Raw genomic sequence first — 26,564 nt, 5'->3', positions numbered from 1 at the left:
ACTTATGTCGGGTGTCTTATAAGGGCGTTTTGGATCATTGCCACCGCAAATATCACGGTCTCAGTCTCAACTCTCGTGAACTCGGAAATAAAACAAAACCAATTGTTCAAAGACATCATAAAGACGTTCTTACGTAGTAAGTGTTATTGGCGAAGGTAATTTTGGTGGGATGCCAATTTTTCGGATAAAGGAAATACAAATCTTTAATACGAAATGATATTAATTTGATGATTGGTAATTTATTGGGGATTTAAGATTAATGCGTTACTTTAATGATGCTATGTGTTATTTAAGAACTGTCTGAGAGAAAACCATATTCGCATCTATATTATTAAGTTTTGTTTTTAAAAAATTGCACTGTACGATTAGTTACTTGTTTACAGATAACTTTATTTTGGTACCTTAAGTAATCTTAATCATAATTACTTAATCTTAATTGCTAACCACTTACTAAGTTCATCATTGCTGTATTATTGCATATGTTAATATGACAATCTTTGCAAGTAATGATAAATATTATTTTCCTAACTGCTACTAATATGTGGTTTTAGTACTATAAAGTATGATCATACATAACATCACGAAATTTTCGATGTTAACAAGATAATGCCCCATAACATGTTTGTTTTGTTAAGCCTGTTTACGCTAATACCAACTGCGTAGACAACATGCTAGTTAATTTATGCGATCTGATCACGTGAATGACAAAGATACAGAATGTTTCTCTGACACATCAGCTGCAAGTTTTCGTTTAGTATATTCCACCATTGTTTTTGATTATATGACCCAAAAAACGAGCATCGCTGTGAGCTGTCCTCGTCTGGCGGTTTCTTGCGATCTAGGTTAGATTCTATCACGTCTACCTTATTGTGGGTCTTTCAAAATTTGCTGATCGCATAGCTTCTTATAGCTTTGTAAGTTTTTCCTTTTTTTTTTCAAAGCTTGGTCTATCCGTTCCGAGCTAACCGCTGATCTTGTGCGTATGGTCCAAGACAGAGTGACATCAATTGCTCTCATGAGCCTCAATTGAATCGCATGCGTCGCAATAGGGTCACATCTATTCTGTACTCTCAATTTTCCATAAACTAATGTACATTGGTGGTACTTCGTATATTGGTATAATTTGGGCTAAGGCCAGATGTAGCAAGCGCGCTGATGGAAATTGCTTTTCTAGAAACACAAGTGGAGGGTAGACGCACTATCTTCCTAATTGGGAAAAGTGCGCCCCTTTGGAAGTGCCTTTAAACTCTTGCCCTTAACCATCCATCCGTCCGTCTGTTTGTCCGACATTTATAAGCCTTTATTTACTTTTGTCGTGCTGTGTTTGTGGTGCTTAGTTTTTATGCTCAAACTGTGCATTAAACACGTTTTGCTTTGCAATAAAAACAAAAATTTACTCTTTCTAATTACGAGGGTCCGGAAATGCCGGCGGTTGAATGTCGTAAAACGAGCGATGCATGAGGACTACAAAATAAAATAATAAAATTCGTGGTAGTCAAAATAAAACGTGCACAATTAGGGCCATTTTCCTGTTTCTTTTCGTTGTTATTTAATTATTTTAATACGATAACTTAACAAAAATATTGTTTACAACATACCTAAGACCCAAGACTCTGTTTACTGGGCGTTGGGCTCTACATCACCGTGGCTACGCACTCAGCGAACATGATGAGCACCTTTGCGCCGGGAGTGTTACTCCAGTCGGTGGTAGTTTCACATATTTAGCTCATATTTATTTTTAAGATTCTGGCTGCACATGAAATAAAATAGTTCACTGCATACGTTTGTTTGACTGCCAAATAGTTAGGAAAAAACACAACCGTGAAAATAACGACTGATGGATTCAGTGTCTTTCTATTGTTAGAGGTTTTGGAACGGGCATTAGTCACGGATATTCGGCGTTTTGTTTTGTTTACATGAAACAATTGGCGCCCAATATATTAGTTAACAACAGGTACCAACCAACAATATGCATATAATAGGCATAATAGCTTTGTTATGTCTGTAAGATCACTAAAATATCTCTAAAATTGTGTAAGGACAGATTGTCTCGATGGTCAAACAAGGATACTACATATCAGTATTGGGCAAAAAGTGATTGCATTACGAATTATGAATTGCAATTACAAAATGTAATTTGAATTATGAATTGAAATTACGGAAATCTAATTTCTAATTGCATTAAAATTTCACTGAATTACAAACTGTCATTCGCAATGCAATTAGAAATTACATTGTATAATTTTAATTCGTAATGCATTACTTCATGCATTACAAATTACACTCACTTAGTATAACATTTTCATTGTTTTTATATAGCATGCTATACTTGTTTGTGGGCTTGTGTTTTAATTTAATATGATAAGGCCAAATTTTGCAACTCAATTTTAAGTAACTTATCCTCAAAATTTTCAACTAATTTTTTTTACATAGTTGTGTAAGGTTTTTTAATAGGTGTTTTAGTTCTTACATTCAACTTTGGACGCTATTTGTGTCAGTCAAAAACAAAAGGGACCTTATGGCGGTATTTTTAGGAGGGTTGATAGTTGTATTAATAGTTAAGTATATGTTTCAAAATTACATCCCTTATATAACTCAATATCCGCCACAAGGTCCTAGGCTATATGTACACTCTTGCAGTTGACTGTACCTCCCGGATATGATTATATTACCATTCGAAGATTAACACTTAAACTTGTAAAAATGATATTACTAAGAAAATGTAAGACTAAAAATATATTTATAACGAAGTACTTCCTTTAAATGCTTATTAGTAAAATAAATTGTATTTTGGTAAATGTTTATCCATTAAATGTTTTAAACTAGACTGAATATTTTCCTTAACCATTCCACGTGGGTAAATTTGATCCTGTTTGTGTAAGTAATAAATAGTTTACACAACGTAAGTGCGTAATGCAATTACGAATTAATGTAATTTCAATTAAAAATTACCAGGTAATTCAAATTCAATTTAATTCAATTACGAGCGTAATGCATTAAATGTAATTGAATGCGTAATGCAATTACAAATTAATTCCATTTTGCCCAACACTGATACATATGCATCAAGGTAAGTACTACATCGTAGTCTGATAACAACAAAACCTACAAATAGTAAAATAATTAATATAATCTTACGCTCCTTTATTTAGGCAGTTGTGTAGTAAAATTGTAATGTAAATAAAATAAACAAAACTCACATACAATCTGTCACAACTCCTAGTAGTCATAACCGTATCACAAAATATACTTTCAAACATATACTTGTTACTAGTTATTGAAAACGGACTATGGCTTGTTTATTAAAAAATATTGGTACAATCTGTTGCTATGGCATAAACCGAGATGATCGACTTGCCGCCATTGGTTAGTATATTTTTAGTCCAATTCGCACAGTAATAGGTATTCTTGGGTCTGAGTCGTCTCGTCTAGACAATTAACTAAATATTAAACAACTTCGTTCACCAATTCCGCATGCCTGAACATTAGGTATATAATATCATTCAATATATCCGTCGATCCTATTTCAATGATTTTAGGTTAAAGTGGGGTAAAATAAACTATGGGTCAAGAGTAACAATACAGTATATTTGTTAGCTTTGTAGCTGGCCCGAACGGCTTATCCTTTGTCTATTGTTAACTAAATGCGCGTCCCACTACCTGCAACAAAAAGGGTCGTATAATTATAATTGGCACCTGAGCGCGGGCTAGTCCGACGCTCAAATAACCAGTGTAGGTGCGCTCTCTTATAACGCGCCTTTGTTCCGCATATCGAGGACACATTTTAGACTGCTTCGGTAGCGTTCAACTCGCCGGCACTCGGTAACCGTATTGGCAACACACAAGAAATCACAAATTATTTTTCCATTTGTTCATTTTGAATCTTATTTCAGTTACCATAGTAGTTCTAATTAAATAACCACTTAAAGTTACCCGGCCCTTTTTTTGCAGGTAAGTGACACGCGCGGTTTTAGTTAACAATAGACAAGGGATAAGCCGTTGGGGGCCAGCTACAAAGCTTACAACTATACTTGTATAAGGAAAATAAATAGTTAGAAATACTTGAATATATCTAAAACTGAATTACTTACTTAAATGATAATACTAGAAATAAAACTAATGCATAAATAAAATTTACTTATAAATACTTAGAAAGACTTTCCTCGTGCGGATTATCTTGCCCCAAGCAAAATAAAAAAACTATGTTTCTCTTACCGTGGGGTAGGGTCTTTGACCGTATTTTTTTATTTCGATACCTTATAATATACATTTACCCCCTTATTCATAAACGTGTACTAAAGTTACGATGCCGCTAATCATCGTTTGTCCCTTTCCATCATACCAATACGTCGGAAAGGGAGAAACGATGATTAGGGGCATCGTAACTTTAGTACACGTTTATGAATAAGAGGGTTAGCTCCTATAAGTAGTGGTTCCCAATAACCATATATTAGGTAGGTACGTGCCGGCGTGTGTCCTTACATACCTATAGATGTTATTTCCAGCTTTCAAAATATATGTTCATTAAATAACTTTATTATAGACACATTCCATCCTAATTTTAGCGAACTGCAACAATTCCAAGATCTCTATAAAATAAGACCTTCGACCCATTATGAGTAGCGCTATTGCTATTTCCCACACACGCTGAAAACGATTGCTATTACACAACATTAGGTGACCTATTGCTATTTATAGACGGTCCAATTTACGGAGAACAATAGTCTATGTTTAAATCCAGCTCGAAGTGGATTGTCAGTTTCAAGGTGAAATATATATTGGTTATCGAATCGTCCCGACTCGATTTTGTCATATTTGCAAGCATAAAAACGCCGTCTGCCACGATGGGATGTTTTCAAGACGTACTTTATTTTAAGCATTTTTCTTCAAGTTATTTACTGTATTTTGTTGACATGTATTTAACAAAAATATAATAAGAAGTTCGAATAATACGAGTAAATCAGCCATTTGAAATCCTTCTTCCTCTGACGAGAAGAACATTTTGAGAATTTTCATCAATATGTAAGTACCTATTTATGGTTAATTCGAATAAAATGTTACCATATTGTTAATGACTTCAAATAAAAGCATACATACTATGAGGAGATATTGTGTTAAAATTTGTACCTTAAGTTCTGAATTTGTTAAATTTTATTTCTATTTCCTTACTGTTACAGTTTGTATTTACCGTGTAAGTGCTTATGTATATAAATGTATATATGTGTAATAAACGATATTGAAATTAAAAATGTACGTATGGACGTGGTATGATAGGTTATTTTCAAGTAGGCATATTACAAGGCATGTACAATGCGCTTATGAACATCAAATATAGCTACAAATAATAAGCTAATATACGCTATGTAAATAAAAAATTACCGAACGTGTACTTACCAACATGCAATAGGCCGGTGAGATCTGATTCTGAAATAGAAAAAAGCATAAGTGAGTAAATGATCTATGGAATGCGTGCATACACAAAACATAAATTTTATCATAAACTTGTAACAGAATTAAGTATGATTGGTTACATGGAACTTAAAAGCTTTTAAATGAATAATTAATGGTTACACGATAAGAACTCTCCTTTAAATTGTTATACGTTTTAATACAATTTTTCTTTGATACTCGTAACTCGTAATATTAAAAAAAGAACAGTTGATCGTCAGCCTAAGACAGAGAATAGGATTGCAAAGGTCAATGTAAAAAAATAATTTGCGGAATGTCACCCTTTATTGAAATCATATTGCGAAAACCCCAACTATCCTAGCTTATCAGAAGCGAGACTTGATAATTGATAACAGCGGCGCCGTTTCTATAATTAGCACAGATGACTAACTGCCATTGACCTACTGATAAGAATATTACCTACTGCTATATTTACGAACTGAGGTATCCCCCTTTTAGAAATACGAAATGCACCTATTAATAAAATATCCAGTTTCGTTAAAAAAAACATATATTTTCTTTAGAAAACATGACACTGAGATAAAGATATAAACATAAATGTTTATCAAGAATGTTAACAGCCTATTTTGTATACTAGCACTGGTTTATTTCTCACTGCGATAAGCTGGTAGTAAATATTTGTCGAGAAAAGGTCGTCACTGACGCACGATCCTATCAAAATCGAACCATCGATAGCATAACAATGCCTTGATTACAAGAGATGACCCAAATTTGGCAATAATAAGTTATCTTACGCCAATTGGTAAATGAGGATAACGTTTGTAGCTTACGTATATTTTGTAAAAAAAAAAAAATTAATAACAGTTCTAAAATTTTACAGTTCTAAAATGTTATGCAGAAAACAACCAATTCCATTTTTTATCAATGCAGAAAGCGATCAAATCCCAGTGGATTTGGATAACTCAGTAGTTATGGTGTAAGTCAATTGGTCAAAAATAAAAAGTTGGTCGCTTTCTACAGAACTACGGTCATTTTATAGGTACCTTTTAAGACCGAAAATTTAGAGATATCTAACTAATGAGCAGGCTTCGGAGTATTTTTAGCACGGTAAGACTAACGTGAGCTATGGAGTCGATGTTAACTTTAAAATTAAAGTCATACTCAATAATTCATTAAATAAATAATAACTATAAAAAAATACCCCACCACCTTCATTGACAAATAACAAATAATATGCAAGTACTACAATAAATCCATAGAATAAAGCTATAGGAATGAGTTTGAGTCACTATGTATATGAAGTTCTTCGCAACAATATAGTACTTTAGGTATTTAAAGAAAATACTGAAGCGATGAGACTGCAATATAGCTAATATTGATTATATTTTTATAATGTAAAATTAAATTACTTGCTATATGTAAACAGTATTACATATAAGTAGTCAGAATATTTTAAAATGATCCGGATGAACTTAATCAATGAGGATGAGTATGAGCATGACTTTCATTTTAATGTTAACAACGACTCCATAGCTCACTTTAGCCTTACCATGCTAAAAATATACTCCGAAGCCTGGTAATGAGTGGTTGTCGCATGCAAATTACTTTTAATTAATTCAAACATTGATATAATTAAGGTAATTTTCAATCGTCAGCCATTGGTGATAGCAAAGGGCTTATAGCTATCGATTCGATGTCTTTTATCGCTGTGGATAAAAAAGCGATAAATGACATGTAGCACGACCACCATACTTGCACGACAGCGGATGGCAACTAACAATAATAAAATCACATTGGACACAGTATGGATGTTATCTGATCATCATGGGAGGGGGCGGCAATGTTGGTTTTGTTCTTGACGAAGCAGGATGTCCGTTGAAACTCCATATGGTCTACTCGTATTGGAATCACTAACAATATTTGGAAAGAGAAGCTTATTTTATAGTTATGTTTTGTTTCATGTTGCGATTGTAAAATGTACATAGTTGTCGCGTTAATTAACTATTCTCAGCAGTGGGCGAATGGAGGCTAGAATGATGAGATGTCGCTTTATAACCTGGTTATTTTGACCTATCCTACCTAAACCAAGTTTTATTACTACCGAAAAGAATGCGTTCCAATTTTTTTGCACTAGGCGGCACGGTGTGCCGAGATTCTGGTTTCTTTTCTGGTTAAAATACCTGATGATCGGTTCCCGTTTAACAGAATAGGTAATATCACTCTAAAAGCTCAATAATAGTACCTCGTTAGTCAAAGCTCACAGACAGCAAAACACGTCAACATCGAAATTGAAACGTCAACGAAGTGTCAAATACCCCCAATATAGCTCAGTTACGCCACCTAAATAACGGGTATTACGGAAAGCCAACAGATAACGTTTATTGCGAGCCACGGGGGGCGAGAACAAACAAACACCACTTGACCCCAGATAACACGCGGAATAAGCCACACGGTGAGATAATGGCTGTAATGAGATGGTGGTATTTCATCATAGGTTAACGATGCTTGGAGAAATCGAGCTTTGATCGTGCTCGTTTTATGTCAGTAAGCTCATTTTGTCACACAAGTCTAGTTTAGATATCACGTATCAGCTATATGTGAGTGACTTTTATGTTATTTAAACAACGTTAATATGCATGTGCCTAATGATGGCATCTAGTTTGACAGATATCAGAGATAGGTCAGGTAGGTTAATTACTACATTTGATAGCTCGCCGGCATAGAAATAAACTAATTTTAATAAGTGAAGAAGATAGCTAGCACTTGATTTGCGTTTCTTTCTTTTTGAAATTGTTAATATTGTTCGTTTCTGTTTCGAAACAATTTGCGGAGTTTGAGCACGTGTAATTCTTACATAGTAGTACCTACCTGTTAGGTATGTAAAACCTTTCTGACATAACAATGAACGGTAATTTTGATAACTGTACAAGTGACGACTTTGCAGAAAAGGAAGCCAGTACTTACTGAGCTGTATTTTATGGTAGCTTGGTGTGAGGATTGTGTGAGGTAACAATAATCTTAATACAGTTTTTTTTTAATACTACGTCGGTGGCAAACAAGCACACGGCCCGCCTGATGGCAAGCAGTCTCCGTAGCTTATGTACGCCTGCAACTCCAGAGGAGTTACACGTGCGTTGCCGACCCTAACACTCCGCACCTTCGTTGAGCTCTGGCAACCTTACTCTGCGGCAGGAACACAACACTATGAGTAGGGTCTAGTGTTATTTGGCTGCGGTTTTCTGTAAGGTGGACGTACTTCCCCAGTTGGGCTCTGCTCTAGATCTGGAATGACATCCGCTGTGCTGTGCCCTACCACACAAAGCGGGATGACACACACAATGCCCATGCCTTTCTTTTCGACGTAGTTTAAGGACGTACCCGGGTCCGGGCTGGTGTCAGGATGAGGATTGTGTGAGGTCACAATCATCTCAATACAGTTTCCCCTAAAACGTTAAAATTTACGTAGCTCTGAGTACGGAATAAACTCTCTACTGAGGTTTTCTCGAGGAAATACAGTACGAGGTTCTTCAGAAAAGGAGTGTACAGGTTTTTAAAGCGGCAACGTGTTTGTTTGTTTGACACCTCTGGAGCAGGCGTTTATAGGCATCAATTTGATGTTGTAAATTGTAAGAACTTCAGATCTTTTATGTTGCAAGGAAAATTAGCTGTTTATTGAGGCCACACGGATATAATAACCTGTCTGCAAATGTCAAGACTAGGAAAAACCTTAGTTTTCCTTCTAGTACGGTGAAACCTTACACCGGGTGTAGCAACGCGCCTGGCGCCACTTCATTTAGGTCAAACCACATCTTGTAAACTCACCGCTGCACTTTTTAAATAGTTTCCAAACTAGGTAAGCTACCTAGTCTCCTATTTCCGTCACTAAACGAGGTCAGGTAAAAAGATAGAAAATTAAAAATAGCAATATATAAACTGCGCTGCTGTTGTCGTTGCCGCATTAATGTTGTGATTGGAATGTTCAATACGTGACTATTGAGTGACACGGACAAAAGAAACAAAAGACAAGAGACAAAAGAAAGAGAAGTCTAGACGAAATTACCCGAAGCCTAGAAACCATTTGACATTGTGTATTTAGTAACACAGTCTGACCAAATTAGACTATTATGATCTATCTATACCTACACGATGGTTATTTTACTAAGTATACGGACCTCCCGCAATTTAGGTCGGCTCATTGAAATAGCAATTCTTTGTGCCTGGACAGATGTTAACGTTGTAAAAGACATGTGTGACCTATATCCTAAACTAATAGTTTGTTTTGTTTGGGTAGATGAACTTACATAGTCAAAAGCCAAGATAAGGTTTGTTATTGAGTAAAGGATGACTCACGCCTGAATCGTCCGGGCCCGGGTCGGGGCGCCCGAAACTTCTCTTTCTATGATCGGTGATCACGTCATTTGAATGATTTCTATAGAAAAATGAAGTGTAGGGTGCCCCAGCCCGGGCCAGACCTTTGTAGCGTGAGTTATCCTTAAATTGGGGCTGTTTTTAGGATTTCGTACCTCGAAAGGAAAAAACGGAACACTTATAGGATGACTTTGTTGTCCATCCGTCTGTCTGTCTGTCAAGAACCTTTTTCTCAGGAACGCGTCGAGGTATCAAGCTGGAATTTATATCAAATACTCAGGTCTACTGGCCCTTGAAGCTGAAGCAGTACTCCCCGTGAACTCAGAATCTTGAAATTTGGTACAAAGCAACGTCTTATATAAAGGAAAAATTGCGAAAACCGTAAATTTTTAGTTACATCATATAATATTATATACCTACAGGTTTGTATGGAACCCTCGGTGCGCGAGTCCGACTCGCACTTGGCCGGTTTTTTACATGCTTTAGAAAGACGCCGCAAATTTTGTTACATTGATCTTGTACATTGCCGTCATAGGTAGGAACTTTTCACAAAATTAGTTTTATGTGGTGGCATGTGAATGTGGCACCAGTAAGGAATTGCATTTTAATTGTTTGAACCACACAAGCGATCGTACTTATTATTTATTATGTTGTGTGTTCGCAAAATTATAAAAGTCATTAAAATGGGTTACCTATACACACCAGAAAGAGATCTCGTAACTGTATACGTAGGTACAACTTTTCATATACGCCTATGAAAAGTTGTACCTACGTATACCTTTGCGAGATCTCTTGCCTACTTTGGCCTGTGTACTCTTTTAAATCGTATTTACCTACTCTGCGTGCATTATCAACAAAATTCATATTTACCTCCTTACATTTAGGTATTAGTCTTTGTCTAGATGCAACAGCAATACATAATTTAATACAAAAGATGTTCTTTGTTCATTTTGCGCATAAGGAAGCAGATAGACGTACATAACCACTTCTGTATCTTAATCAAGATTCACATAGTTGCGTATTTCATATTAAACTAGTGGTAAAAATAGCATAAGTACTTTTAATATCCTATGATTGTGCGTCATTTTTACTAGGCTAGGGCAATCAGATACACCCGGAATAACAGGTGATTCAGGAAGACTCAACAAAGGAGTAAAATAAATTTGATAGTGACGTCTGAATCTCGTTAGATGCAGGCGCAAATTAAATATTTATTTGGATTGTATGGAGGACGTTAACCTGACTGACATAAATTACTGGTTTTAATCAGTACATCTGCGTCGTTTCAAAACAGTGTCGTTTTATTTGACTTTGGTTTGGGTCACAAAAAATTGTTGAAGTAAACAAAACTTTGTAGTGTTTTATAGAACACATTTACATTCATTAGGTATTGATTTCATAACTAATATAATATTCCTAATCGCAATGAGTAGTAGTATATTACTATATACACATATACTTGCAAAGGCAAGTGCTCCTACCTTATACTCCTAACCTGTCATCCATCCTTCCCAATTTACCCACCAGCACCTAATTATCTACAATGAGAATATCACGTTACGGTCACATCGATGCTGGGTACGGTCATAAATATGTAAACATGCTTAGACCCTATATCAATGACGTATGGTTCAAGACTGTACACATGTTTATGACTGTAACCCACAATTAACTCCCAGACAAATAATTAACACAACAACCATTGCGTCGTGAATTAATCATTTGGATAATTTGCCGTTGTGACTCAGGGAAAATATTTTTCTCATTTCCGTAAATGTTTCCATTCGTCTTATTATACCTAACAACTGTATGTACTTTATACGTAACTAGGTTCTGTGGAAAAAAAACGGTACCTAAACTATTAGATAGACCACAGATACATCACAAACCATGAGCCAGCAACAAGTTCTTCCCGTTCGTGAAGGCACGTTAACGCCAGCTGCCGAACCGTGGTTGGGTTAAGAAACGGGTAATTTTTATATTTATAATTTTACCAACCCAATATCTGGAGGATTTTTTATATATAATCCATTGGCTTATGCATCAGCTGGGGTTCAAGTTTTTTTACCAATTTATGCGAATTGCTTGTGATACCTAACAGTGGCAGTATCAAATCTACAACTGATTTAACACGTAATTCTACCAAATAGCCCAATAAACTAAGTGTTGGCGCCAACAACTTATTATACAGTGGGTTTCCAACTATAAATAACAAGTTGCATATAGTTTGTGAAATTTCGAGTTATTAGGTAAGTACAGGAAATCGATAGTTCGCGCTAGTTGTTACAATAACTATCTCCATTTGAGTTACCGGGTAAGTCAGAGACGGAAATAAATCGTTTTAAGGGTAGGATATCTCTAAGGACTTTTAAGTGAATATTTTATCTGCACAATACCTTTAACCTGAAGAGATCTCGTTATTCCAAATATATAAAAACTTATATATATGATGTGACATTTACCAATGAATGAAACAATAAAACCCGCAAATCCAACAAAATAATAATTGGGATTCATTGTGGAAAAACTTGCAACAACATAAAGATTTTAATAAATTAAAAAATTAGAATGGATACCACAGGAATGATCTCGGGACGGAGGAAGACCAACACGGAGATGGCCGGACTAATATTGTGAAAAGTGGCGGGAGTGTGCATAAATAATAAATAAGCCAGTCAGCCATTTATTCACACTTTTGGTTAACATTTCTATGTTTACATTTATTTCTTTTGCTTAGTGGTGAACCCTTCTTTGGGTGAAGGCCTCCTCCAACTCAATCCATTTGCTTCTGTTCAAAGCTATTTCCATCCATTGCTTTCCCACAGCCTGAGTCAGGTCGTCAGCCCAACGTTGCTGCGGCCGGTCAGACCGCCGCTCCCCTGGTGGTCCTCTCCATTTTGTTGTTCCAATGGTCCACCTTTTGTCAGTATAGCGTGGTATATGGCCAGTCCAGCGCCATTTTTGGGATAGAGCTTGTGTGAGAGCGTCAACTACTCTAGTCTATTGTCTAATTTTTGTACTGTTTGTTTTTTGTATCTTCCTTATTTTTAGCATGAGTGTGCATAGACAGGGCCAAATGGCGGTAAAGAGGGAAGGTCAAAAAAGGATTAAAGTATGTATATCCTAATATGTATGACTGATTGTTAAAATACCGGGCAAACGCTAGAAAGATGAAGATTAACACTATTACTCCTTGATTTTACTTTTCAATAGCTATTTTACATTAAAAGACGTTGGAAGCAGGTTGTTTAAGCATACATTTTCCTCATTGAATGTTTAGTAAAGAGATGTCTTGTGAAGAAAACACGTCCTTCCTCAATTTCTGGATTAGGCGTTTGATGTGGCTACCACAGTCGTAATAACAAAGTTACGCTAAACCTAACCCGTAAACCGCTCTTTTTGGGTTCAAGTGGAAACTATGTACCTATAACATTTTTATGATAAAATTAACGTTTAAATTATTTCTCAGGTTACAAGGGGATTCTCAGGTTGCAGGGGTTCAGGTGACAAGGTAGCCTAGAGGTCCAGGGCGTTAGCCGCGTAAGCTAAAGACGCCGGTTCGAGTCCCTCCGCCACTTTGACTGGGCTTTGTAATTTTTTCTTTACCTGGTATGTATAAGACATCCATTTCAGTTTATATTATCTACGAGTACGTTACCTATCAATGCCTTGTTTTTGGCAGCTCCGCATCAATGCATACACATCTTAACCATACTCCGATGGATGTTTTGCTTTCCTGAAATTATTATTGAAACATCTCGGCCATTGACGCAGTTCTAGAACAATAGGATACCGCTGTTCCACGTGGCAGGTTAGCACTAATTGTTGAAAATACATGTTTTGTGAGCCACGTCTGCGTTACATCGCCTATAGGTATTATGTAAGAAAGTCAGATGCTTTAGCGTAAAGGAAAACATGAAACCTAACTACATCCGGGAATTGGTATTTTTATCTTGCTTAGAAGATAGAAAGGCAAACTAGCAGGTCAGAAAAACGCAAATCTGCTGTAGGAGTTATATATATATATATATATATATACACATATGTATGGATAACATTATCCTCCACATTGTATCGATTTCGATGACGGCGACCTCAGCAATCAGGGGTTTTCTCCTCTAATGAGATCTTATGTGGCTGACCAGGCCAAACATGCTCTTAAACGTCCTTTCACATTCACAGCAGTAGACTTGACGTAGGAGGGCTTAAATCTTTCCTTGCGTAGTTGGTTTTTTACGTCTGATGTCGCGAAGCAGTTATCCTCAAACGACTTAGTGGATTCGAAGATGGTAGACCGCCAAGATTACCGTTTCGTAGCGAGCGCCTCCCAACGTGCAGGATCGATCGCAAACGCGTTTAGGTGATCCTTTAGCACTTCCTTATATCACTTTTTCCATACAGCTTGACCCCATCTATCCCAGACTTGAAGAAAACCCATGCCATGTAGGCATGTATATGTATTAGATACTACGCATTACGATTAAGTTGTTGTGACCCAAAAATGTTCTCCGCATTGACGTTGTTGTCAAGTGTGGTTTAAACAAGACTTACAAACGTCACACCAAAACAAACATTTGTGAGTAAAAAACCGGATGCGATTCACGTGAATAAAAACGCATAATTTTGGCGTCACAGCGTGACTTGGAAACTATGACATCATGACTTAGTCCATTGGTTAGAAAACCAGAATTCGTGTGATCTTGGCAATTGTGACAGGTATGTCTAATCAGAGACCAACTTGTACTAGTTGAAGTGTTAAGAACATAATGAGATCGTGAGTTATGCTCACATTTATGTTCTCCGTAATTGTGTGAACAATAATTCACAAAGACGTAGAGATTGTTCCTAATAACCAGTAGGTGTTTATGTCTATTTAGATTTACTGAGCAAAATGAGTTCTAGTAAATGCTAAGTAACTAGTGGATAGTTCTCTAAAGTTGTAATACTCTATATAAGTTCTACCTATACTGTAAGATACGAGTATGACTGTTATATAAATCATTCAGTGATGGTTGGTAGATATAAGTAGTTCCCACTTAGGGTTACGGAACCCTACGGACCCAAAGGGTAAAAACGGGACCCATTACTAAGACTCGACTGTCCGTCTATTTATCTGTCTGTCTGTCTGTTTGTCTGTCTGTCACCAGGCTGTATCTTATGAACAGTGATAGCTAGACAGTGTAAATTTTCACAGATGATGTATTTCTGTCGCCGCTATAACAAATAAAATAAAACAATAAAATAAATATTTAAGTGGGGTTCCCACACAACAAAAGTGTTTTTTTGCCGTTTTTTGCGTAATGGTACGGAACCCTTTGTGCGCGAGTCCGACTGAAACTTTTGAGCTGAACTTTTCATGTAAGTAAGGGCATATACAAATGCATTGCTAATTGGTTAGTCTTCACTTGACAACCAAAATTAATACCTAAATGATATCTTATGATAACGTCACAATTAATTTTGTTAATTAAATAGAGGTAAATTGTACGCTACCTATTTACCTGTACCTATAAAAATAGGTCGCTTACGCGGTAGTTACAATTAATCCTATTATTTAATAGCTCTATAGTTACTCAATAGGTCATAGGGCTTCGTCGCGTGACGTACATAACAAGCACTGATTTACATGGCAGGTAATATAGGTACTTATGGTGGCAGGGTATGTGAGACTTAAGAGACAAAACGTGCCGCCCAGAAAAGAAAAGGTCTAAAGGAGGACGCCGCCGGGGATCGAGCGAACTGGAGAAAATATTGGAAGCTGAGCTGGTTCCGAAGGTTAAGTTAAGGGTGTAACCATAATAAAAGCCATGGTCTGCGCACAGCATCACATTCTATCCTTGTAACTACCATACATAAAAAAATTTCCTTAAAAATTTAAAACTTGAACCTTGTTGTGTTTGAGTAAGCAATCAAACAACATAATTGCTTATTTATTTGATTTACGAAAGTTTCTATTAGATTGAAACATAGTGTACATTGTAATGCACATTGGGCTTTGTTAGATTGTAGGTATGTAAGTTATATTTTATTACCTAGATGGACTCCTTTTAAAGTCTGTCCCTGTCCGGCAAGATAAATAAGAAACACAAAAGCCGTCAATATCACTTCAATTTGCAAATAAAATACACGAAAAGTGCACTTTATACTTTATAAGACTTGCCTTTAATAAAGTAGAAAATAAATGAATTTCTTGAAATAAGTTGTGCCGCCTATTTTTTTCTAGACAGTATTCTTGACCCACTGCCTCTTATTTATCGCATTTATCCTTCAAAAGTAACACAAAAGCTTATTCTATAGAAAATACTCAAAATATAATGTACATCATTGAATATGTTAACTGTAGCGTCATCTATGTGTAGTTATTAGTAACCATAAACACGGACGGTTGACATTCTGCTATTTATGTTTCTACGCCACTAGCGCCATCTATGTGCGGTTCTTAGAGTGAAACACAAGTTTGAATTTAGCGCCACCTAGCGATAAACTGAAGCAGTTCTTACGTAGCGTAGCTAGTATTGCCATCTAGCTTCATTTAGCTAAACTACTTGCTAAGAAACATGACTAAGGTACCTCAGTGCACATCCTTCTCATTTTAGTTACAAGATGAGTCGCTAGATGGCAGAAAAAAATAGAATCGAAATTTTTAAACTATGTAAGTTAAATTAAATAGTATACATAAGTTCAGTCGGATTAAATAACTGTAGGGCTAAGATGGTTCCATTTTTATCGCTTGTCACTATGCCCGTCACTTTCGCACTTACATACTTGTTAGAACGTGACAGGCATGGTGACAAATGATAAAGAGCCGACCATCTTAGCCCTAGGTACTGATTGAGTCGGATGAGTTTTTTTAAATTTAATAGTACCTACGTATGAAATACAAAATAATGTCTAGTTTTTTTTTATACTTATTCTCACCTGTGTCGTTGAGGAGTCCATTAATGTCCGTCGTCGACCCATCGGCCGACATTGCTGTAACAAGAAACAAAAAATAATTAATACCTATATCTAGTTGTAAGTAGTTTGTATTTTATATTTAAGAGGAAAGGGGACGGCCGTTTCTCCATACAAACATGGTCCAAATTTCCCTCTCTGGATATTGACACTACTTATGGAAAATATTTTTACATAATTTGATGAATATTAACCATAGCTATGTCCCTACGAAATCACGACAGATCATTTTTCGGAAGGGGGGTGGGGTATGAGGAGACCTTACGTGTATTTTTCTACAGTGAACGACACTAAGAAGAAATACTTTTTCTCGGTTTCGTTTAACATAAATCTTCACTTCGCACTTCAAAGTAGCCAGTCTATTTTACGAAATTTGGAGCGCTATAGCGCAAGATTTACTATATACAATACTGTTTATCTTAAAATTAGGTTGCATGACAAAAATACACGTGAGGTTATGTGAGGGCTTAAAAAGTAGCCGAAAAAACCTCGTGTGATTTGTGCACAAGCCCAACCCAATTTCCAAAAACTTATAGCATTGGCAGGCAAGAAGTTAAGGCCTCTTTAGGTTGCAATCAAGAAAACAACACGTACCTGTATAAAACTACTGGAGTTTAAAAGTGCTATTTATGGGACCGAGGGTTCGCTAAGAAATCTAGATGAATGCGTGTGTTATGGTCATGGTTATAGAATTCTGGTTTGCGGGTTTTCACCACTGTAAAAAACCTTTTTGTCTACATGTAACAAATCCGATGAGAAAAAGAGTAAACTGATAACTTTGCTGTTTGTTTACGTTGTTACATATAAATGGTAAAATATGATCGCGGAGGCGAGGACAGCCGCTGGAGCGTGACGTCGCGGTCACCGCCGCGGTGTCTGATCGCCGATCACTGATAAACGGGTGATGCTTGACTATATTGTTCTGTGGTTACAACGTTAGAACACCTGGGGGCCTAACCAAGATGACAATCGGTGATAGAAAATGATACCGCTACCCTGTTTGTTTACGTTGTTACATAAATGGTAAAATATGATGGCAGAGGCGAGGACAACCGCTGGGGCGTGACGGCGCGGTCACCGCCGCGGTGTCTGATCACCGATTACTGATAAACGGGTGGTGCTTGACCATATTGTACCGTGGTTACAACGAACACCTGGCTTATATTTTATCGACACTTTTGTCTGAAAGATGACAAAAAAATCTGAAGTAAGATCAATAGAAGACCGGCATATACAATGTTTGGTTGGGAAGATCGTCTAAGGGCAAGAACTCAAGAGTTCTATAAGTATTTGTAAACGTGCTTCGCTTAGGCACAGTCGGAAAGGAAGAACTTCTCTACAACGCTGTACAAAGGTAAGAGTTAGAAACGACGAAAGAGCTTGTAGATAGTCTTACCTGATAGCCGGTCTTCTCCTACTCCTCTTAGCGACATAATTATAACATTATTTTTAGTTATGTAAGGATTTCTATCACACAAACCTATATAAGAAATCTGTCCCTAAAATTTTTAGTTTAATGATCTTCCGAACAACCTTTGCAGTGTCGACAATTTCAGGGCTCGGCTTTTGTTTCTACATCATATTCTGTCGAACCTATCTAGACGTGCATAATGTTTTGAGTTAGGGCTCAGATTGCTAAGACTGACGCTCAGGAAATGCAATCTCCATCTCGAGAGATCACGAGCGAATTTTCGAAATTCAATCTCGGTCGAACGCTCAATTAATATTTTCGAGATCTCGAGCGAGATTGATGAGTGTGAATTATTTGTCCGGAAAAAGAATTAGGCGGACTGGGCGTACACAATTATCTATATGATTTGCAAATAAAACAAGCACCTTAAAGAGGTAGTACATACTAAATTCTTACGGATTTTTGATCAATATCTATAACTTTCCTCTTATTATATATTTTTTTATATAATATTTTAATTACTGTGTCAAATCTCGATCTTGTCAAGATTAATCTTTCGACGGTCGACATTTTCTAATCAGATTTTTCACGTGAGATCTCGAAACGCCAATCTTGGTTCGAGATTGCATTCCCTAGTTCTAGGCTAGGTTTAGCTATGGCGAATGAAAGTTTAGGCTCGAACGTAAGTCTCGTTCCAGCCTAAACTTACACTGGACGTCCCTCAAACGATCGGCCAATGCTCTTCCGTAACCTTTATCGATGTCGACGATTCCACCGTGGTTTTCCTCGACAGGTTTCCCGTTCAATCAGTTAACAATTAAAACGAGATCTGTGAAACTTTTTTGAGCCAGTTTTGGCTCTGTTTTAAACCACGATGATCACATTGAGCATTCATTTATTTGGAAAATATAGCTAGGTAACTAAGACTATATATAAATAAATAGAATAACTTACACACACTACAGCACACTACGGCACACTTTACAGTACTTACATTAAAAAACACTTAAACTTTAAAATTACATTAATGTTAACATTAATCACTGCGAGCAGAGAGGAACAAGAGATAAAAGGTGGACCCTGCCTATCACCACCTCTACCCAGAATCTTGTGAGGCGGCAATCTAAGTGTTCAGACAAAGTCATCAGGAGGTTGTTGCATCTGCCACGCACGCGCTTCATCAGAGATGTACCTACATAGTTCATGAACGATTTTAACGAATTTCAAAATCGTAAAAAAATATTTTTCAACATTTTCAATATCGTTTATGAAACAATTTTTGATAACTTAAATTCAATTTGCTTTAGTATTTATTGATTTGCATTAACTGGAAAGAAAATTTAAATTATACCTACATAAAAACAATTTATATGAAGTCAATTAGACTTTAAATCCCATGCCTATTGAAATTGTTTTAAAATAATAAGCATTAGACATTGTAAAAAATAAATAAAAATTCATGAGCTTATTCACAAGGTATTGCTTGACAAATCTACATAAAGACGACATTCAAGCTTAACACTAGACATGTTCATTTAATTAAATTGCATACGTGATATTCGCACAGTAAACTCCATTAGGTGTGTTTAGACTGTTTAGCCGCGAATGTTTACTTTGTGTACTAGGTATTTACATTTTACTTAGTACGGATTATTTTAAATAATGGGGCATCCCACGTTGACTGCGAGTTTTTACTCGTAATAACCATTTGACATTTTATCTTTTGTAAACTTCCGTAAAATCTATTCAAAAACACTTAATAATCGAAGCCGATTCACTTTCAATATCATCTATTGTAATATAGACTGTTGTTTTTTTGCGGGAAGTCCGCAAAAAGTTCCAGACTTGATATTACATCGAGCATTCAGAAAAACTGTATTACATCAATGTGTATGGCGGAGACTTGCAAATTAGTGATTTTCTTGACACTCCGTAGGTATAAATTATACATAAGATTTCTTTTATTGATAAAACACAATGTAAACTATGCTATTAAAATGCATTTCAGTCACATGATCATATAAGTTATGTTAAAAGAATTACTTGAAATGTCTAGTAAATATGTTTAAAGTTTATATAGGTATAGTGTAGTAGGTCCACGATGACGCGCAGATTTGTCAAATCTAACTTTTAATAACATGACAATAAGAGTCAAGGCACACGTCGTCGTGAATGACACGACCTATAGGTTTATTCATAGTAATAAAACGAATCTGTTTTTATCTTAGAGATTCTACATAGTCTGCGGTCGGCCTTGATCTTGTAATTATTGCATTGGCTTTGGCAAGCAAAATAGATGCTGAGGCAGGTTTGGTAACCTTTATTTATCAGACATTTTTTGTCAGACGATTTTCTTTCCCTATCATAACCATTCATAAAGTCGCTTAAACAATTAGGTCTGACAAAGACATTGATAAAGGTACCTCATAATTATCAGGGAGTTGTGCGATATCTTCTGTTGAATCATTTTCTGGAACCCTTTTCCAGGCATACAGAATACACGATTTATAGGCCATATACGCGCCAACAGTATTTCAATTTTAGCATTCAGATTTAAGGTTGAAATTAGACTGCATTCTCGGGAATGTTACTTGTCTTCAAATGAATATTCAAAGCTGGATTAATTCGAATATATTTGGATTTTTTGGGAAAACCTTGTAGATTGGTGCGGCATGGAAAAGGGGTAACCCATAATGGGATAGAAAGATGTCAATTGCTGACAGAAATTACGCAAAATCGAACTCCACCGTTTTTAGATAATGTCTATATCATGATGGTAAATATAGGTATGCCCCTTAATTGCCTTATAGGGTTAATATACCGGTACCATTCATTTCATCGTTCACAAGAAACCTTGAATAAATAAAAATAAAGATTAGTTTTCATATTTTCCGCATTTGAAAATAAAAACCAACGCGGCAATGCAGCGAGCGTGATGGGCAACTTTGCATCGGGGGCGGCCCGGTAGCCAATAGGTAGGTAGTTATTTTATACATATTTAGTTTATATTTAAGTTCTGATATATTTAGGTTTAGATTTTAATTAGTTTTATGTTTATATATATTTTAGTAAGTATATATCTTCTTTGTTTTTGTTATATTATGTAATTTGTCTTGTTTTTGTTTACGAATAGTTGAATAAACTTATCTAGTTACTAGATAAGTGGAATTGCAAGATTTAACATGCTCCTTAATAAATTGCACATTAGAAATTACGTGATATTTTTACAAATTACAAAAATTTAAAACTGTCTGTTTCCTATAATTGGCTAAAAACATGTTTATTTACCTGTGGTCTTTCGTTTCGTCCCTGAACTTGTACCTTTAAACGCAACGTTTTTGCGATTGTCTACCAACATAATACTTGCGCAATGTACCTGACACTATTCATGTGAAAATATTTCAATAATTCCGATATATAAATTGACCAAGGCAATCAAGAAAATTGATTTGCCACGTTTAATTTGAATAGTGTTATGATGAAAACATATGGCGCGAAATAAGTGCAAGCGACGTCATCGCTTACTAAATGTATTATCATAAATTTTGACTCGATTTTAATTGGTCGGCGTTATGGAACTCTGCTTCTTAGCTTTATTCTTTATTCTTTTGTATACATTGTATACTAGTATTTTACTAATTATTTGCCAGTACGTTCTGGTCAAAGTTAAGGTGACGTTCAGGTATCGACTGCAGTATCAAGACACTCATTTTATCAAGGAAATTGCGGCGGCAACAACGGGGCTGCAATAGTAATGCAGTTGCTGTTGACCACCGAACGTCACCTTAAATCCACAAGTTTAACTTAAGTTTAACTTTTTGCTGGAGAACCCATTATATTCAATTAGTGAATTTTTTGACATAACTGTATAACTTATTTTTGCATATTTGATATTGTTTTTGTTTCTTGATTCTATTTCATTTTTATTCTATTATTGCTTTTCAATAAATTCTGACTTGACGATCCTTTTCAGCTGAACATTTCCATTTATTAATTGTTGCTATCTGGATTATGATGTTATTTTTTGTCATTATTAGAATTTATTTTTGACAATCACAATATAGATTCATATAAATTGACATGAATGTAATTTGTAATGCAATCGTATGTTGTGTAATAAATAAATCTAAATCTAAATCTAAATCTATTACGGTACAAAATGGCACAGTAATCACTTGCATAAGATATTTTTCCATTCTTCACGGTACAATAAAACAATTTCAGCTATGTGACTTGATTCAGAAGGTTTTCATAACGCAGCCACAAACATCGGAAGTGTAAACAATGAAGAGGTCAATAATATTTGTATTCCCCGCACGGCGCGCGGCCAAAAACGAGCCAACAATGACATCGGTGGCGGCCGTGAGGTCAGTTCTATTGTTTATGATAAAATACAGTCACGTGTGACAGTGACAGCTGAATAGGGGCTAGGATGGTCAGGAGAGGTACAGTCATTTACAAGGAGCGTCGAGTACGTTTAATGGTGTAACCCTTTCCTTGGGTACGTATTTTACAAGATACATATTTGTACATGCGATTTTTTGAACTTACGACTCCACAAAGTGTGTCATATTTTCATATTAAATTCATATATTAAATAAATCGATTATGCCAATTGAACACTTTGTCATTAAAAGTCTGTGCATAGTAAGCTTGCTCCGATTCTAAGCTCACACACATAATCCTATAATGTACGAATGATCCTGATATTTAATTCGTATCCACAGTAATAAAGTGTACCTAAACTCTTTATATTTCTGGATTTTAGTATACACGAGGGGTATTGTCGGCCCGATTCGAAGAATGATTAAGACACGTTTAAGATCTTGGAAACATCTTTAAAATATCGATAACAAAACGACGTTTATTTAGATTCCGCTGTGATCCCAATAAATCTATCTACGATATTTCTAACGTTAAAGTGACATTGGTTGCCCGAATCGAGTTGCTTCTGTCAATTATACGACAACAAACGATATCTAAATGAAAACTTATCATTATCGTATCTCATTCTTCGAATCGGGCCGTATAATGTCATCTACATTTTTTGAAGCTTTGAGGTTTTGCTGGTCTTACAACATCCATAATTATTTCAATGCGGTTATGATATTGACTTTTTTAAACTAATACCATAAAAACGCTTCAAATGACAGGAAAAAAGGTACGTAAATAGTTAATTATAACAATTTCTTTGTTTCATGTGACCTGCTTGTAACCGTACCTATTGCAAGGATATTGTATACACGTGTTTTCTTTGTGGTTTAGTTTCCCGTTTACGCCATAGGCGTCCAGCATCACGCCATAAGTAGGTCGCATCAGGGCTTAGTAGTTAGCGCATTAGTCTTTACCTCTCTATTGTGATCTGTAATAGTAATAGAGTTAGACCAAGGTAATCTGGCAGCGATTTTGATAGCCAAGACCGCGCAAGTGTTATGTTAAACGTATATGAAATAATGACGTGAAAATAACATAGTTTGGTCTAACTCTAGCAGAGGTCACCAATTAGATTCTTCAGAGATCCGGTTTTTAAAAGAAAATGATCATCGCGGTCCGTGTCTACTTGAGTTTATTAAATAAGTTAAAAATCATATAGTCGGCGTTCCAGATCCGGACTGCGGTCCGCCATTTGGTGACCCTGACCCAGCTCTCGCAACATGATGACACGGATTTTTTTTAATACCACGTCGGTGGCAAACAAACATACGGCCCGCCTGATGGTAAGCAGTCACCGTAGCCTATGAACGCCTGCAACACCAGAGGTATTACATGCGCGATGCCGACCCTTTAAAAACCTGTACACTCCTTTTTTGAAGAACCCCATACTGTAGCCCCTCGAGAAAAACCATCAGTGGAAATGTAGGCCATTGAAATGTTATATTTCGTTTTTCCTTAAATACACATACTAACATTCATATTCATAATCTTATGACAAATCTAATGGCATATCACATTGCACCTTTACTTATTACATAGAATTGTATAATACAAGACACCCTGTAGCGCGCAGCATATTGGAACGATTTCCATGACCTAATGGCATGTAGGTACGCACTTTGATTAGTGATAACTTGAAGAATGTAGGTGGGAAGTTCAACTACTATCAAAGGAAACGTATGTAGGTACTGGCACTAACTAATTAATAAACAATCAGACTAAGGATCGGTTGCACCAGATCGTTTGTCACCGTTAAGCGTTCGCTAATGTTTTTGTATGGAAAGTTTTATAGTTAATTGCTGAGTGACGTTGATCAGCCCATCAGGTGTCGATGGTGCAACTGACCCTAAGAGCTAAAATTTGAAGCTCACTGATAACAGTAATCAGGTATTTACCAAGTTTTATTGTTCTATATATCGCTTCAACTTCAACACGCAGAATAAATGCAAAATTAAATTAAATTTAATGACTGTGCCGTATTTTTTCTCTGCTTAGTTAAACATTTTTGCCCGCGAAAAGATAAATCACAGATTATTTTGTACTCGCGAAGGCTTTCAAATGTCACTGTCGTTTGTTCTCATCTTGCTTTATGTAGCGGAGATTAACGCTCGCGAAGGTCACTGACTTCTATTGAATAAATACTTAAAGAACGAGCAGCTGAAAAATGCGTTTGTCCAAATCTTTTGGCGGTGACAATGTCTTATTTTAACGAGACGGGACTTAAGTACAAGTACAGGACAATAGTTGTGTTCAATAACATTCTGAAATATTTAAAAAAAAATTGTCATCTTCTGTGATGAACGTTGTAGTTTTTTTGAGCAATTTGAATGGCGAGGATACCTATTTCAATTTACATATTGATGGCAAAATTATGTTATTTTCTCGCGCCAATACATGTAAAGCTTGACCAGTAATATATCATCACGCGCCATATTGCGGAATTTCATTGGTACTATTTTTTAATACTAAACTGAACTGTCAACCTATACATGAAATTAACAGCGCCCTCTTCACAATGATCATATATTTCTGGTCGGGCTTTACGAACAATTACGAGCGAAATGCACGCGCGAGATAACTTACATCGTTTAGGAATCCAAATGTACATTTGAATTGGCCAGCGTGTAGCTGAGCTTATACGTACTGGTTGTTTCAGAGAATTTCCACTCACATAGAACACACACACGATAGATAGACAAGACACACGACGACGACGACGGTAAGACGTGTGTTAGATAGACACACGCAGTATTGTCATCCCTTAGCCATTCTCCAAAACGCCCGATTACCTACTGAATGACTTCTATTAAGGGAGCAAAGTTTGCTGCATTTTGAGAGCATATCATATAGGTGCATACACTTTATCATATTCATTATGTTAAATGGCAAAAAATCTTCGGTACTAAATTCTGTTGGTCTGAGATTTTCACTGTAAATAAAATAACACGTGTTTCTGAGTTATTTCTGCATCTATTATAATGTCCATTATCAAGATGTCTTGCAAACATATCATTATCATGAGTGGTAATCCAATTGTGTGCGGCATACAGCGAGTCTTTGGCTAACGAGGACCAGTGTTAAGATTTCATCTGACTTGTCAGGATTACGCGGGGCAGGGGGCTTTTTTAGAAACCTCATCTAACCACTAGAATCTAGTTGAAAGCTTGGAGTTGGGCAGAGGAAAGGAAAGGTTAGGCTAGTTAAGGAGCTAGTGTTACACGAAAGGTTTTAGAATAAGGGATTTAATGGGCGCTTTAAAATATTATCGTGGTAACGGCAACAAGACGATTTTTGAGAAATAGCCAGCAGGGAAATGTCAGGAGTTTTATGGTGGTGTCCAGACATTTGTCAGTGCAACCCTAATCTGACTACACGACTTAACTCACAGTTCTAAAAAAAGAGGGAGGGACTTCACACCGAAGATAAAGTGGGGTAATTCGGAGTTCCTAGTTTAATGGGAGTGGCTAGATTTAAGTGGCAGTGGGTGGGGAAGATTGCTGGAAGAACCAATGGCTACTGGGCCAGAAAGGTTCTTGGATAGCGATCTTGAATCAGCAAGCTGGGCCGAAGACCTAGTCAAGTTCGCAAGAACAGCGACACGGACAGCGCAGCAGAAAAGCAGCGTGAAAAACGGTCATTGTGGCGGTCCATTTGTGAGCTCTATATGACATAAGATATCATGTGACCTATGTGATGATAATGATTACTTAAATGGATTATTAATAGGACTGAGAGTAGGCCCCCTGGTCACTTTACACTGGTTTACACAGTAAACTGTCTCGAGACCAGTGACATTAGTAGTTACACGGTCAGTATGTGTTTCGCGTGATAGAACCGTGTAAAAACACTTTAATGATATCCTTGCAGGAAGGAGTAGCAATTTAGAACGGCGAATGATGGGAAAAATTGCTTTATATATGCTAATTCATTGTAACAAAGACTGATCGTACAATAGTTTGAAGGGTATTGTTATGTCTGTCAAGCGATG

General features: G+C 36.3%; 1 protein-coding gene across 3 annotated transcripts in view; it reads right to left on the bottom strand.

Annotated features, from left to right (window-relative positions):
- LOC133533636 (uncharacterized) overlaps positions 1-26,564 on the bottom strand; it is a 279,945-nt gene that overhangs the window by 112,986 nt on the left and 140,395 nt on the right. For 2 of the 3 annotated variants that reach the window (XM_061872653.1, XM_061872655.1), the window contains 2 exons: positions 16,696-16,749; positions 5,395-5,424 (listed from right to left, as the gene is read on the bottom strand). In XM_061872653.1, coding sequence (XP_061728637.1) covers positions 5,395-5,424; positions 16,696-16,749 — 84 coding nt within the window. The remainder of the gene's footprint in view (positions 1-5,394; positions 5,425-16,695; positions 16,750-26,564) is intronic. The other variant, XM_061872654.1, reaches the window with a different exon arrangement.

This window comes from Cydia pomonella, unplaced genomic scaffold, assembly GCF_033807575.1.
Source record: "Cydia pomonella isolate Wapato2018A unplaced genomic scaffold, ilCydPomo1 PGA_scaffold_186, whole genome shotgun sequence".
In the NCBI taxonomy this organism is placed as follows: domain Eukaryota; kingdom Metazoa; phylum Arthropoda; class Insecta; order Lepidoptera; family Tortricidae; genus Cydia; species Cydia pomonella.
The sequence above is the reverse complement of the archived record's forward strand: the minus strand, read 5'-3'. Positions and strand labels throughout refer to the sequence as shown.